Source organism: Chironomus tepperi, unplaced genomic scaffold (genome assembly GCF_022539635.2).
Source record: "Chironomus tepperi strain 1889 unplaced genomic scaffold, CSIRO-AGI_Ctep_v1 contig_174, whole genome shotgun sequence".
Taxonomy (NCBI): Eukaryota; Metazoa; Arthropoda; class Insecta; order Diptera; family Chironomidae; genus Chironomus; species Chironomus tepperi.
The window spans coordinates 886,714-901,659 of NW_027226296.1; the positions used below are offsets into that span (position 1 = coordinate 886,714).

Genomic DNA, 14,946 nt, shown 5'->3' on the forward strand with positions numbered 1-14,946 from the left:
CTACTTAAGATAGTCACACCGTTGACTTTAAATTTACGAAAAGATGCTCTGATATCAATAGAATAGCCCATTTTGACAACAAAAATGAAGGTTGTCAATTTTAATGACTAAAATTGGCCCAAAACGGACATCTTATTAAAATAATGTTTTGTTAGACATCCTAACCATGACTCTACTGAGTTTGCATTCCAGTAAGTGAATAATGTGACCTAAATGCATCTAGACTAAAGAACTATTGGTAATGGGAATTGGCAGGCGTAAGCTGGCGATATAACCAGCTTTAGACGACATTTGAAGGATACCATAGATCACAGCTGATCTGTACGGCCATAGAAGTAAGTAAGTAAGTAAATGCATCTCCCATTCAAATTCATCACCTCAAGCTACCTTATTTACACAATCTTGACACAATTACAATCCCTCTGTTCCTTATATCACTTCAGAAAACTCCATCACAGCGCTTTTACAATCCAAAGTCCTTCAAGCATTTCCCCATCCATCTACCAAGACAAACTACTTCATTTTCATCAATCTAATGAGAAAAATTGAGTTCAACAAACAAGAAATAAACTTTTTTTTCTTCAACTGTCTAAAATTCACTCACTGAATGATGCAGCGCATTAACAGTACTGCAAACCTTTTACTTTTATTAAATTTTATCATAGAATGTAATCATAAACATAAAGCATGATGACGTTCCACATTATTTTTTCAACTTGCTTGCTTCTCTCCATCGTCTTACAAATTTTTTATCTCTTCTATTATTATAGCTCCTTCACGTAAATGTAGCAGCAGCAGTCGCAAACAATAAGACGAACGGAAATATAAGAAAATTGCAATTCATCAGAGAAATATTCACAACGTGGAGGAATAAAGGAATTTAGGGCAGTGAAGAATTATGGAATTACAAAAAGCGGACAAACAATAACAACAACAGGCAGGAACAGTCATGGATGGAATGAAAAAAAATAATAAGAAATAATTTTTTCTTATCATTTATGATTTCATGTAATGCTCAACTCGAACAAGAGCAATAATAATGTTGTGTACATAAAAGCATGTTCATAAGCACATGTAGAATAAATTTTACTCTCTTGTTGTTGCCGTTCTGTCTTATCTTAACGGTTTTATGTTTAAGAATGGAATAAAAAAAAAATGAAAATATTTCATGCATGCGATGTCGGACGGGGGGCATTAATGAATGTCGGTTTATGTTATTTTCTACAGCTTTTGAATAAAGCTAAAGCACTTAACGTTTGTTGAAAGCCTGGATGGTTCTGTTGCTTTTGTGTATGGATTTTATTATTTATTGCATTCTGGTCGGTGATTTTTGTTTTATGGAGATTATTATCATGGATTGCAGAGGTGGGATGTGGATGTTAAAGGCTTTGAGCTCCAATGACATAGATATGCATTAATAATCTTAGTGTATAGACGGAATTGGTTGCGACAAGCACAATTAGAGACTCATACTAGGAATTGTCGATTGACAAATCATAATTGAATGCTGTTAATAGATCCAGCAACCTATGAATACTAGGATGACTGTCTTGAGTCGATATAAGTCAAATCAGCTGCATTCTAGAGTCAAATGCAAGTTGGGGAGACTAGTTTCACACTGTGTGCTCTTCTGACTAAATCATGGTATGCTTAAACAAATGTAAGACTTAGTTGGGCAATGATTGCGGATATTTGGACATTTTTGGTCTAATTGATGCCTAAACGAAGACAACTACTTCTAAAAGCAGCTAGGCATCGGATTTGCCAAGTGCAGCTCAATACTCAGTCCTAAATGTACTGTCGCATTGTCGTCGTGTTGGAACATTTAAACATGCTCTATCGGTTGAGGCACCTTTAAAGGTCTCAAACTATCGTTTTTCAGCAAAATTACAGCCCAGCACTGAGTCAAGCTATATTCAAACAGACTAGCTTAGAGCTTCTTACAAGCATCCTTTTAACAGTCTGACAACTAGAACTTAACAAAAATGTAAATTCAGTCTTTCTTTTGTACTTCTTCCCATTCTTTCAAGACATTTAAATCTGTGATGATGAAGGTCTTCATTTTCTGTTGCTTCTACATTCAGCAACTCTCTTATTCTACAGATACTAAGAACCAACAAAAATTGAAGACATTTAAAAGTTCCAAAACTTTTCAGACTTCTCACAAAAAAAGGCGCGACTGTAGAAATTTTAAAAATAAAACTTTCAATATGTTTTTTGCCGTTCCTGAACAGCACATGAATGTCTTCACCTCATTTTTTATGGACTTTAAGATTGTTTAATGGCAGCAAAAAAGTTGTTAATGTTCCCAGAGCATGCAATGCAAAAAAAATATTTGCGAACAACACGGACAATAAGGAAATGTGAAATGTCGACATGATTTCATTAGCACAAACTGCTGCTGCTGCCATGCCCATAAAAATGGCACTGACTGAATATTAAAAGAAACAAATCAGCTCAATTTAACAGAAAAATTTAAGTTTAAATTTCAAAAAAAGAAATTTAATTTTCTCTACAGCAGCAACTCATCCCAAGTTCCATAGCTTATTGTCAGTTGGAAGTTGAAATTTATGGATTTTATGCTCAACGAAAATGAAACGAAATGAAATGCAAATTTATTCAATTTAGTGAAAAACTTTTTTTTATTCTCGTATGAGGCTTAGGCCAATTTCAGTGTAAGGAAGTACTCGACTGTACTGCATACATACATGTGTACAATAGACACACATGGAGTGTACAGAATGAAAAGACAATGTGGCGCATGGAATGGCAATAAAAATATTTTTATGGAAAAGGTAAACAAAAAATTTGCAAAAATAAGGCAAAGAATTTTTCTGATTTTTTTGGTTCTGTGGAAATGAAATTTTTATGGGCTTTACGGATATAAAAAAATATGGTAAAAAATTCTTCATGCTGAGATGGAAAAAAGATGTTGACTTTTTATTAGAAAATTATGCTTAATTTTATGGGCTGAAATTGGCATATTAAAATAGGCACATTTCGAATTAATTCTGAGACTGCTTTAACGTAACGACTGGGTAGGTTGGCTTGAGAATTTATTTTTTGGGGCTGTTTGAGGTTCTATTTGATTAGACTTTTCATTAAAAGCTTCTTTTATTTTTGACACTTCAACATCGAAACCCCAACAAATTTATTAATTAATTTTGTCTTATGTTTACAGAGCAGTGGTGGACAACCTGTGGGCCGCGGCACAATAAAGTGCTCAAATTGAACTAAACAGTATGTCATGTACGGCTTTGGTCAAAGCTCACCACCAAGATGTACCAAAAATTAAAAAAGGTTGCCCACCCCTGCCACCATCACTTCCCCTCCATCACATCCCAACTTTTCATCACAATATTCATTACAAAATCACAAAACTTCATCACAATAGCACCAAAAAATAACAAAATCATGGAAATAATAGTTAAGACTTTTAAGTCCTTTCATTTATTAACTTTTGTGCCTTTCTTCCTTCATTTCATGAAAAAAAGAAAGCTATTGAACCACAGAATGAAAATACACAAAAGACTTTTTGGGGTTGAAATATAAAATTCAGTTCCACATACTTTTTTTTTGTCAACAAATTTCCATTCTATTTGCTGATGAAAATGACTGAGAAAAAGGATTAAAAATTTTTGAATAAATTTTGAAGACTCACAAAGAATTGCGTAAGTAATAAAAGAGGAATTAAAAGAAAAAAAATAACTTTTATGGCTGGGAAATGTAATGAGATGGAATTAGAAAGAAGTCATTCAAATGTGGCGTTTGAATTAAATTTGAAGATTTTTGGAAATGTAATTTTTAGAGACTTTTGTTCAACGACGGAAGTATAGCTAGAAAGAGGGCAATGACCTCGTAGACAATTGACAGGAAATGACGAGTTCAGAAGCTTGTGCAGTCCGGATTCAAATTAAAAAGTAGAATCTCCTCCAATTGGAGTCATCCTAACTCTGATTTCAATCTTAAATTTTGAAATTTTTGTAAGTTAAGAAAATGATCCTTCCCTGTTCTGTGTGGAAGTTCAATAATTAGGAAATTACAATATGAAAGCTCTAAGGCACGAAGTGTTGCTTACTGAAACTTATTAATGTGAGGGTCACTATGTAACGACAGACCTCTGACGGATATGATGTGAAGTAAAATTATTCACTATAACTGACGTAGCAGAGCTCGACAGCTCGTGACTATGCGTCATGCTTCAAGTTCAGTGGAAGCAGATCACTTTTTCTCGACTAAAAATGTCAATTTACACAAGCCAGTCCATGTTGCTTGCTGCTTGCTATAATACAAGTGTCAACAAAACGCTGATATGCTTTGTACTGCTCGTAGCGTAGCCTTAGCACGAGTTATCCACAGCATATCGACGCTACACATGCTCCAACTCTCCACACCCAATACCACCTCCCAAAAAACAAACAGCACCTCCCCAAAAAAACTCTTTAAAATTTAAAATTACATCCACATTCCCAATCAAACATAAAAACTGCTCATTTCACCAAATCGATCCCAAAAAGCACTGCACAAAAAAATTTTAAGTGCTGAATAAATATTTGAATCCAAAAAAAATTTTTTACAGCACTTCCATTCACGATTGAGAACGAAAAATCAATTTGAAAATAGAACAAAAAATCATGTATATTCCCGCAAAATTTGAAGCTCTCCTGAGACTGCCTGCACATTCATATGTGTACATAGTGTACACATTAAGCACAAAGTGTCTGTCTATCATCATCATCAACATTTTCATCTCACTTTATACGATGTAGCTTCCTACGTGTTGGTAAATTGAAAAAAAAAAAAATTCTTTCACATCTCCGTTGTACATTTGCAATGGATGACTATGGCAGGTATGGCATGCAATGAAAAAACATGAGTGAGTGAGATAGACAGAGATGATGATCAAATATCATTTATTTAATTAAGTTTACTTTCATCAACTCCGAAAATGAATGGAACTGAATAAAAAAAGAGGAACGGAATGGAATGAGAACTTATCATATTCATCTCCTGCTCGTTGATGTCGAGAAAAAGCTTACTGAATTCATATTTAAATAATTTCCCGAAAAAAAAGTCCTTCCCCAACTTCCCCGCACCAATTTTTATCTCTTTACTTTACTTTAATTAAAAAAAATCATCATCAACGAAGCACATGTTCATCTGAGTGAGGCCTCAAAGCGGTGCTGTATACTAAAATAACATTTTAAAAATGAATAAAAAGCACTTGAAACACAGCAACAAACAGCAACATAGATCCTCATGAAATGGAGCTTTACGATGTAAATGAAATAACAACATTAAAATAATTAAAAAATTGTATCAACATGAAACATGCCTTCGAGGTAGTTCCTACCTTTCGAGTTGAAAATATAAAAAAATGCTGAAAAAATGTTTCCGTTTTTTTTGGAAAGATATGTGAGATTTTTGAGGGGGTTATGAGGTATTCTGTGAGGTGGAAAAATTTGCCAGATTTCAAAAGAATTTACACAAATATTTTCAAGAGCTTAATTTTGGAAGTTTAGAGATGAAATTGTGTCAATTCTTTAATATAATCAGGTGTGTGTTTCTGAAGGAATGTGAGAAGGAAGAGGAGTTACGACACTTGCCTGAATAGCACAAGCCTGTTAATTGATCCAAAATCCGACAAGAAGCCTGCGTGACTCTAAGATAATGCCGGATTCAAATTTAAAAAGAGTCACTTCAGTCTGGAGTCAAATTTTCGATCGATTAACTGATTTTGACAAAATTTGTGTTAGATATTGTCAAAATTTGTGTCTTGGTCCAAATCAACACCCGAACAGCATAACATGTATGCTTAGCTAAACGTTACGTCGAAGCCGTAATAGTAGTAAAACACGAAATTGACCTAACTGTAAAGCAACAGATGATTCTGACTCATTTTTACAGCAAAAAATACGACTCGCTGCCTTGTACTGCCCGGGATGATAAGAATTATCTAATAAACACTGTACAGAGAAAAGAACTGTAAGTCAGCATTATGTCGTACTCTCTTGCTCATCTCTGGAAGCTTAAAGGTAAGAGCACTTGAATTTATAATTAAGAGGGCATGAGTTCATGTCCTATCCGAGCTATAGCAAGGTTTATATGTATAGCTCAGTTGCAGTAAGGTTCCAAACAATTTTGGTTGTAAAAAAATTGTACAAAGCAGAGACGCAGAAAGGAACCTCAAAATTCATCAAAAAATCCAATATATCAATTCCTAAACTCATCTCCTTCATCCAGAGGCAAACAGGCGAAGAGTATGCTTTCATGGTACAGAAATACCACTACGGTACCTAAAAGCGGTATCTATGCCTGTTAGGATCACTTATCTACATTAACATACTCCTGTTACTGTTAATTGACTCAAATAAAAAAAGATGAAAGGAAAAAATTCATTCCATTATCATTTTCATGTGCTAGAAAGCATCCTCCTTCTTGATACTTTTATGGATCAAAACTTTATACTAGAAATGTTGTGATAACTTCCATAACAAGCACGATTCTGTATCACTTTTCATATTGTTGGATGCTTTTTAGCTTATATTTTGAGTTCATTGAGTTTTTGCTTTGATCTTGATGGCTCGAAGGCTTTGAAACTCATGAGGAGGGTGGTGGACTTTATTATTGAAGTTTATTGTCATTTTGAGATGTCCTTTAGGGTACTTAAAGACGAGTCTGTTTTTATGGCTTAAAATTTCAAAAGTTTGATGAGTTTTGTCAACAAAAATTTCATTGTGTGACTGCACAGAACTTCTTTAATGAGGAACAAAGTTCATTAAAATGCGCTCAGCATATCTTTAATCATCCACACTTTCTACCTCACCATCAACTTTAAATTCGAATAAAAAATGAAACTTTTTTTTCTGCTTCGACATTGGCAACAAGCTTCCCTCATGTATGCTCTTTACCGCCTCCTCCTACTCCTCCTTCATTCCTTATTTCACTCGACTTCATCATCATGGTATGTTTGTCTTGTTATAAGCGAATGAGAAAGTTTCATCATTTAAACAAACACACAGCACAAAAAAATATAAAAAGTTCTTGAAAATATAACAAAAAAATAATATTCATTAAAAATTCAAAGCCATTCCCAACTCTGTCTTCGTTCAGTTGATTCCAATGTTATTTATCTCGTTCACTTCACTCATTCATTTGTTTTTTTCATATGGGAAATAGGGGTTGTTTGATGAATGGGGGTCTAATTGGTATTTTGAACTTTTAAGATTAAATTAATATGCAGATATGGAAATGAATTGGTATGGAAGTAAAATAGGAAAGTGTTGTGAGTTAGTCGGAATAGTAATCTTAGTGTTACATGGTTTGACATGGAATATTAGTGATTTTTTGGACTATTTGATAGCCATGAATGGACTTTTATATGATGTATCTTTAGAGACACCTTCTCGAGCAACATAATGCAATGAACCGAATTCATCGCCGTAAAAATGGTTAGAAACCCCATGTCACGGTGCCTTCAATGATCTTCGAGTCTAACAGTTTAAATTCTCGATATTGTCGTCCAGTTAATGCCAAATCTGGTCTGTTTTTTCCACTGATTCTTGTAAAATACGTTCAAAATATAATCAGGTGAGTCTCGGAGCATAGTTTAAGAAAGAACATTGAAATACAGCAGTATTGTCCAAACTGTGTGTCATGACATCCAAAAAACATTGAACAGCACTAAAGTAGAGTCTTATTTTGCCTCAAATATGATCACTAGAGCGGTCAAAGTACTCATTGTTTGAGACAGAGCCAAGTACTCATTGCTGTCGATAGATATTGTAAATCGGCCGACTGTAGCTGATAACAGAGTCAATTTCAGCTACATCTATTGATCTGGTTGACCAAGGAAGTAAGTAAGTACAGATATTATCCTTAAAATGCCAATTTAAATCCAAATGACCCTTCAAAATCACAATCAAACTTACAAAAACATTCCAAAAATAAATCACAAAATATTTCCATTCCCGAACTCCCCAAACAGAACTCAAGAGAATCCCTAAAGCAACAAACAGCAAACACAAAAAAAAGTATTTTAAAATGTTTAAAATTCATTTTGAGATACGAGAAAGTTTCTTTTCATTATGAGCAGAGAGCAGTAGAGAAGGAAGAATGAGAAGAAGTAAAAAAAAAATCATTAAATTATCCTCGTTAGAATCCAAAAAAGACTTGATTTGCATGCCTTTGCTATTCATCCACACAAAAAAATAAGAAGAATAAATGTGAAATAGTCCTAACAGATTTAAATACAATCGAGAATGTTTTGAACTTACAGAATTTCATTTATTACAGAATAGATTTTACGGAAATGGAAACGAGATTAAGATGAATGGGATTGATAGCCAAAAGTTGGCAATTTCGATTTTCCCTTCATTTAACTTTTTTTTGTGTGTATATACATGTCTATATGTGGGAGATAAAATTTATTCATGTAATTCAAAATACAATAGAAAATTGTGGATTTGGAAACAAATAAAAACACAAAGTAAGGAAGGAAGGAGGAATAGGAAAAAAAAGGTTAATTCGATTCAATTTATTTAGTTTGATTTTGCTGGTTAAAATGTGAAAAATTGGAAATTTCAGATTTTTTGTCGATTTTGATTTTTTTGAGATAAATGAGGTGGGTGGAAGATTAAATTTAAAGTGGTTAGGATGGAATATAAATGAATCAATTGATGTTGCTGTTTAGTTTGAGTAAGGAGTGAGTATGGGTAGGGGAATTGACCATATCTCCTGCCGTTTCTAGACCAATTTTTGCTAAAAAAATGCCAAAATTTCATGAAATTTTTAGGGTTCGATCAAGACTCACAGTCTTGCGTATTTGAGATGCAGATAAGTAGTTTTCAGCTGTACCTTATAGTTTGCCGGTTATAGAGGATGTGAATGCGGCGTTGTCCTTAATTTAGGTAAGGATTTTGGGGATTTTTGATTCAAAAACAATTACAAGTTGACGAATTTTTTAAAAAGGGAATGAAAAGGCGAGGATAAGGAGATTGGCTCTCATCTTCCAAAATGCACCCTTATGCAGGATCTAAAAACCAAGACCAAGCAAGATTCCATCAGAATTAACTCAAAATCACATCATTTGCCCCTCAAACTCCCCACAAAATGATCACAAGAACATCCAAGATTCATAAATCTCTCAACCAAAAAATTATCAAACTAACGAAAAAAAAGCTCACAAAAAAAAGACTCAAGTCATGAAAAAGAAATAACATCCAAAATCGATCCTAATAAAGATTCTTCCACATCATCGCATTTTTCAATTTGCACGCTCATTTTTCTCTTCATCTCCTCGTGCTACAGATTTTCGTCATTCCTTGCGTTCAATATTCAAATTCTACATTGGAAAATATGAGCAGTTCAAGTGGCAATGGAAGTAGTGAAGTGCTTAAAGAAGAAAATTGATAAATTTTGTATCCATTGACCCGATAAATGTCATTTAATTTCCCATTAGTCGATTTATCTTATCGACGTTTGACTTCGATTGACTTTATGGACGTGATTTTTTATGGAAAATGGAGGAAATTGAGGTGATTTGGGGATTTTTCATGCCTTTAAAATTGTAAATTTTGTGAAAAATTTGAAATTTCGATCAAAAGTTTCCAACCCTTGAACTCATCCACTTTACGTTCAATTCAACTTCAAATCGTGCCTTTAAATTAAATTTTCTTAAAATTTTCACAGAAAAATACTTGAGGAAAATCCATCCGAATGGAAAAATCAATTTTTATTTTTATGTTTTTTCCAAAAAATTTTCCTCGCCTTTCCATCAATTTTCAAGCCAATCAATCCAATTTTAGTGCCTCCTCTTCACATGCTGTCTTCATTAAATGGATGAAAATAGATTTTCTTCATCAATTTTAAGGATGAAAAAAGAGTGAAAATAAATTAAGTTGTTGAGGAAATTTATCGACTTGAGGATTTTTTGGTTCAATTTTGAGGATTTTTTTGTGGTTTTTGAAACTATAAAAAGGAACTGCTGAGTAAAATCGACCCTTAGACTTGAAATAGTTCAATAAACTTAAGCAAGAAAATCTTCCAAAAAAATTAAAATTCTCAACGTTTTTTCAAGTGCCACATGACTTGTTGATGTCCATACCCAAAAGGTCTACAGCACAAAATCCAATGTTTAATGATGACTTGGAAGAATCATGTAAATTGTTAAGGAAAGGCACACAAAAAGGAAGGCAGGCACAACATGTGGTTAGTAATTGAGGCAAATGGACGATGAAAATTTTCATCCGATCCATCAATTAGTCTCGATGACTGTACAGAAAATTTCAGTTCCTTTTTTGTGGATTTTTCTAATAAAATTTGATGACTGAAGGAATTTTTGAGAATTTAAAGAAAGTTTTTCATTAAAGGAAAATTGAATGAGAAGAATGGAAAGTATCGATTTCCTATCCGTGCATTATTGCATCCTCACATCCATCAACAAACGAAAGAAAAATAGGAATGAAAAGCTCAAGAGATTTTATATCTCGAGGCGCATCGAATATTAATAATTGTGAATGGAAAAATGTGTTACAGAACAGCAATATCATCGTGAGTAGCACAGCACATATCACAATGATATTCGATACATTCTTCTTTTACTTCTGTGCTGCTCATTTGGGAATTTGTTCAAATAAAAGCAACATAAAATCATAAAAATATGTGAAACATGAAAATTGAGCTCAGATCGATCGATTGCAGTAAAATTCATCTTGTGATTCGTGTGCTGAACTTGCTGCTTCTTTTTCTTACATAAAATAAGCAGTTGGAAGGAAAAAGGATTTGAAGGAAAATGTTCTCAACTGGTTCTGTTTTTGCTTGAGATTTTGACTGAATTTGATGAATCATTTATGAATTTTTGGTGGATTGATGTGAATGTGATGGAATTTAGGTTTGGATGCAAAGTAACTTCCACATGACGATCCACCTTAAAAGTAAAAATGATATGATGAAAGATTTACATCCCCTTAGTTCCTTTTACAATCTAAACATCAAAAAGTTTTAATTTTTTGCTTTGTTTAATTTTTAAATTTTCATCTCAAAAAGTTTGAAAGAAAATTCATTGAGCCGGAAAAGTTGTTCCTTGTTCAGTCTTTTGCAAAGAAAAATTCGCAAATTAATTTTTTTGGAAACATTCAAATTAAAAATTCTTTATTATTTTAAGGAAGAATTCCAAATTTTTAGATCCTAAACAAATTTTACAGCATTTTCCATTCCATTTGAGATCCACAAGTCCAAAATAACATCCACAATCACTTCCAATTGGCATTAAAAATTCAAAAGAAAACTTTTCATTTCCTGTATTTAATTAACATTTTCACAATTTATTAAAAATTCACGAATTAATTTCAATTATTTTTTAATTTTAACATTTTTGCACTTCCAATAAATCCACAAACAAGTCTCGACACTGAATTTTTCATCAATTTTCCAGCTCAATTATCAAAAAAAGCATTTAAAGTTGAAAATTTTCGTAATTGATTAACTGAAATTTTTCTTTCCGACACTTTAGGCGATTTTCACTTCCATTTTTTCAATGTTCCTGTTCTCGGTCACCATTCTGACTTTACATAGCCGTAATTGTGTGCTAATGTAATCAGTTGTGCCACGAGACAGGAAATTTATTTGTTTTCAACTTTGACAGCAACTCAGACTCGGTAATGTGCGGACTCACTCAGAATGGGGATGAAAAATGGGTCGAAAAATGTTTCAAGTCATTCACAATTTCCTTCACAGCCGCGACTTTGCTTCAAAGTTTTTTTTAAGTCATAAATAGAAAGGGGAAGTGGATTTGGAAGCGATTAACGGCATTTAATGATTCATCAAGAAATTTCCACAATCAAAATGTCACCTGGATTCTTAATTGATGTTAAAAAAGGATTGGAAAATGTCAATTATGTTCAGTTCCTCATTTCTCAATCAGTATTAAGTCACAAAGACTGCTTCTGTTTTTGTTGCTGATAAGAAACTTCCTGTCACTTTTTTTGATGCTCAAATAATGTCGGAGAGAGGATAAAGATAAGAAATAAGCAGAGAATGAAGCTTCATGCCATATGGCAGCAGCAGCATAATGAGGATGCCGCAATTTTCCACAAATTAAATCGCAAGTCGACTTTGTCAAGACGCACAGCAGCACATGATAAGAAATGAAGAAGACGAAAAAGTCTGAAAATTTTTTAATTAACGATGAAAATTTTTTGTTCCTCAAGAAAAGAATGGGAAAAAGTTGGAAGGAATGAAAAATGTAAAAAGTCCGATGGCGACAAAAAATTTTCATTTGCGGATGAGAAAGGAACTGATTTCTTAATTAAAACTATTGTTCGTCATTTGCTGCTCATCACTTCTTTTCCTTTTGGCGATTTTCATTCAAATTTTGAGTCGCATAAACTGTGGAATTTGAAGGAACTGCTTAAAAGTTTAAAGCTATTCAAAGTTGTTGCTCTTTAATTCCTCACCTCACACTCATGCCTGCTCATGTCGATTAATTTCATTTTCAATGACTAATGAATTAATGCTTAATCAATAATTAATAAATTAAACAGTCTGATGGAGTGAGACTGAATATTTGAAGGAACAATTCTCGTCGTAACTTCCATAAACTTTTTTATTTGTTGTTGATTTTCTCATTGTTGCTCACTTTTTGTGTGTTTCTGTGTCGTTTTCGAGTTCATTAAATTTTGTTTTTCTTTTTTTGTTCGATTTAAGGAAGTCGACAAGGAAGGAAGGGAGAGAAAATTCATTTTTGAAGGCGAGAAAGCAAGAAAAATTTGTTTTTATGTCGCCGGTTCTCAAGCAATGATAAATTCAATGATTTGGCATGATAAGCTACTGCCGAAATTTAAAATCATCCACAAAATTCAGCATGTAAAGCAATGAATATCCATGAAAAAATAAAGCAAATGGCAATAAATTCATTTCGATGAATTAATTGCTTTATGACTTGCAAGTGCATTAGCTGATGCCGCTTCTGTTGCCGTTAATTTTCATTTCCATCGACATACAATTTTAATTCATATTTATGCTGCTTTAATGTTCAATCCATAATAATTTTTGATCATGTTAATTACCTTCGATTTGGTTTATGAATAATGCTGTGAGAATTATGCAATATGCTTTGAGCTTTGTATCCATATTCCTCATGATTTCTTCCTTCTTTTTTTATGCCTTTATACTTAATTTAATTTAATTCACTGACATTTTCATTTAATTAATTCACAAAAAAAATGTCATCAATTATTAATAAGAATCATCGATATCAGCCACAACAATTAATGGTTATGGACACTGACACAAGAGACTCACTTTAACTTTAATTATCCTCAATACACAACAATACACATGCACACGATTGAGGAAATTCTTTCATATTTTTTCATTTCATTTCCACCAAAAAAAATAACAAAAATTCATATCGAGTCGATTAATTTTCACATTAAATGATGTAGGAACAAAACGACTCTAATATTTCATATTTCCAACTCCCTCATGATTATTACAACATGTAATTTTCCTTTATGCCATACGAGTGTTGATTCTTTCCTATTCGCACTTTTTTCATTCATTTTTCATCTTGACAAAATAAAATTTTTCCTTTCACTTTTTCACTTGATGAAGGACTTTGTGCTTCCTATTTTGAGTTTTGAATTCTTTTTTTGTTTAAAATTTTTGTATTCACTTGAAATTCCGTCACATTGTATCCATATTTTTTATTGTGTAAATTTTCATTTGTGATGAAGGAAGCTGTTCAATTTTTTGGAATAAATTTTGAATTTTTATTGGGTTTTTTGGTGTTGTTTTGTTGAATTTTATACTTTTATTGTTGATTTTTTAAATAATTTGAATTTTGTTCAATTTTTTGTTTATTGTAATAATTTTTTTGAATTTAAAATTTGATGTTTTTCAACTTTTTTTTTGTTGCCTGTCAAATCTTTTCTTTCGATTTCAATTTTTGTTCATAGAATTTGATATTTTTCAAAATTCTTGTTCATTTGAATTTTTCGAAGATTTCAAAATTTCTTTTTAAATTCAAATTCTTTCGCTTATTTTAAATTTTGTAATTTCAAAATTCTTGGTGTTCAATTCAAATTTCTCGTTGGTTTTAAATTCAAATTTCTCGTTGGTTTTTAACTTTCTTGTTGTATTTAAAACTCTTGTTTATTTCAATTTCTTAATGTTTCTCGAAATTCTTGTTTCTTTTCAAATTTCTTTTGAATTTTCAAATTTAAAAAAGTTTCATAAAATTTCAGTCAACGTTTATTTGAAGCATTTGATATGCAGTTCATCTGAATTTAAAAATCAAATTCTACAAAAATTTGAATTCTTTTAAATATTTCAAAATCTTTTCAATTCTTTCATATTTTTGTTCATATTCTGAATATTTTCAATTCAGTTTTTATAACTTATTCAGCGATTTCATCAAATTTTCTCATTTTCAGTCACAATTTTCACTTATTTCATATTAAACTTCTCAAATGTTCCAAAATGTTTAACAATTTCCAATTAATTCTTGCAATATTTCTGTTATTTCTTCAAAATCATCCAATAAATCCACAACATAAACAATCACAAAATTAATCCACCTTTTAAAGTTCTTCTTATTGTTCCAGCAATTTTTCACAATTTAAACTTTAAATCCCCCCACACTCAGGTGAGAATGATAATACAGAAAATCTAGAAAATAAAGGTTTTTAGTCAACGAGCAGCAAGAAAATTTTGCGACCATCAACCACGAAAAACTCCACTGAATTGAGGGGAGAAAAGAAAAGAAAGTAAACGGAAATTTTTGCACATTTTTATGTTCTCCCCAAAAAAGCAGCATAAACTCTCCAACATGATATGCTTTATGCTCTAAAGGAATTTCATTCACGACATCCGTTCTCTCAGACTTTTATCGACTCTCTCAACGGCTGTTCGGCACTTTCGTTAGATTTTGCGCATTTCAAATGT

The 14,946-nt window shown here is 32.3% G+C and overlaps 1 protein-coding gene across 1 annotated transcript in view; it reads right to left on the reverse strand.

The window, feature by feature from the left end:
• robo3 (roundabout 3) overlaps positions 1-13,718 on the reverse strand; it is a 63,202-nt gene extending 49,484 nt beyond the window's left edge. The window contains exon 1 of the mRNA XM_070638474.1: positions 13,068-13,718. Coding sequence (XP_070494575.1) covers positions 13,068-13,140 — 73 coding nt within the window. The 5' untranslated portion in view covers positions 13,141-13,718. The remainder of the gene's footprint in view (positions 1-13,067) is intronic.
• Between the last annotated feature and the right edge of the window lie 1,228 nt (positions 13,719-14,946).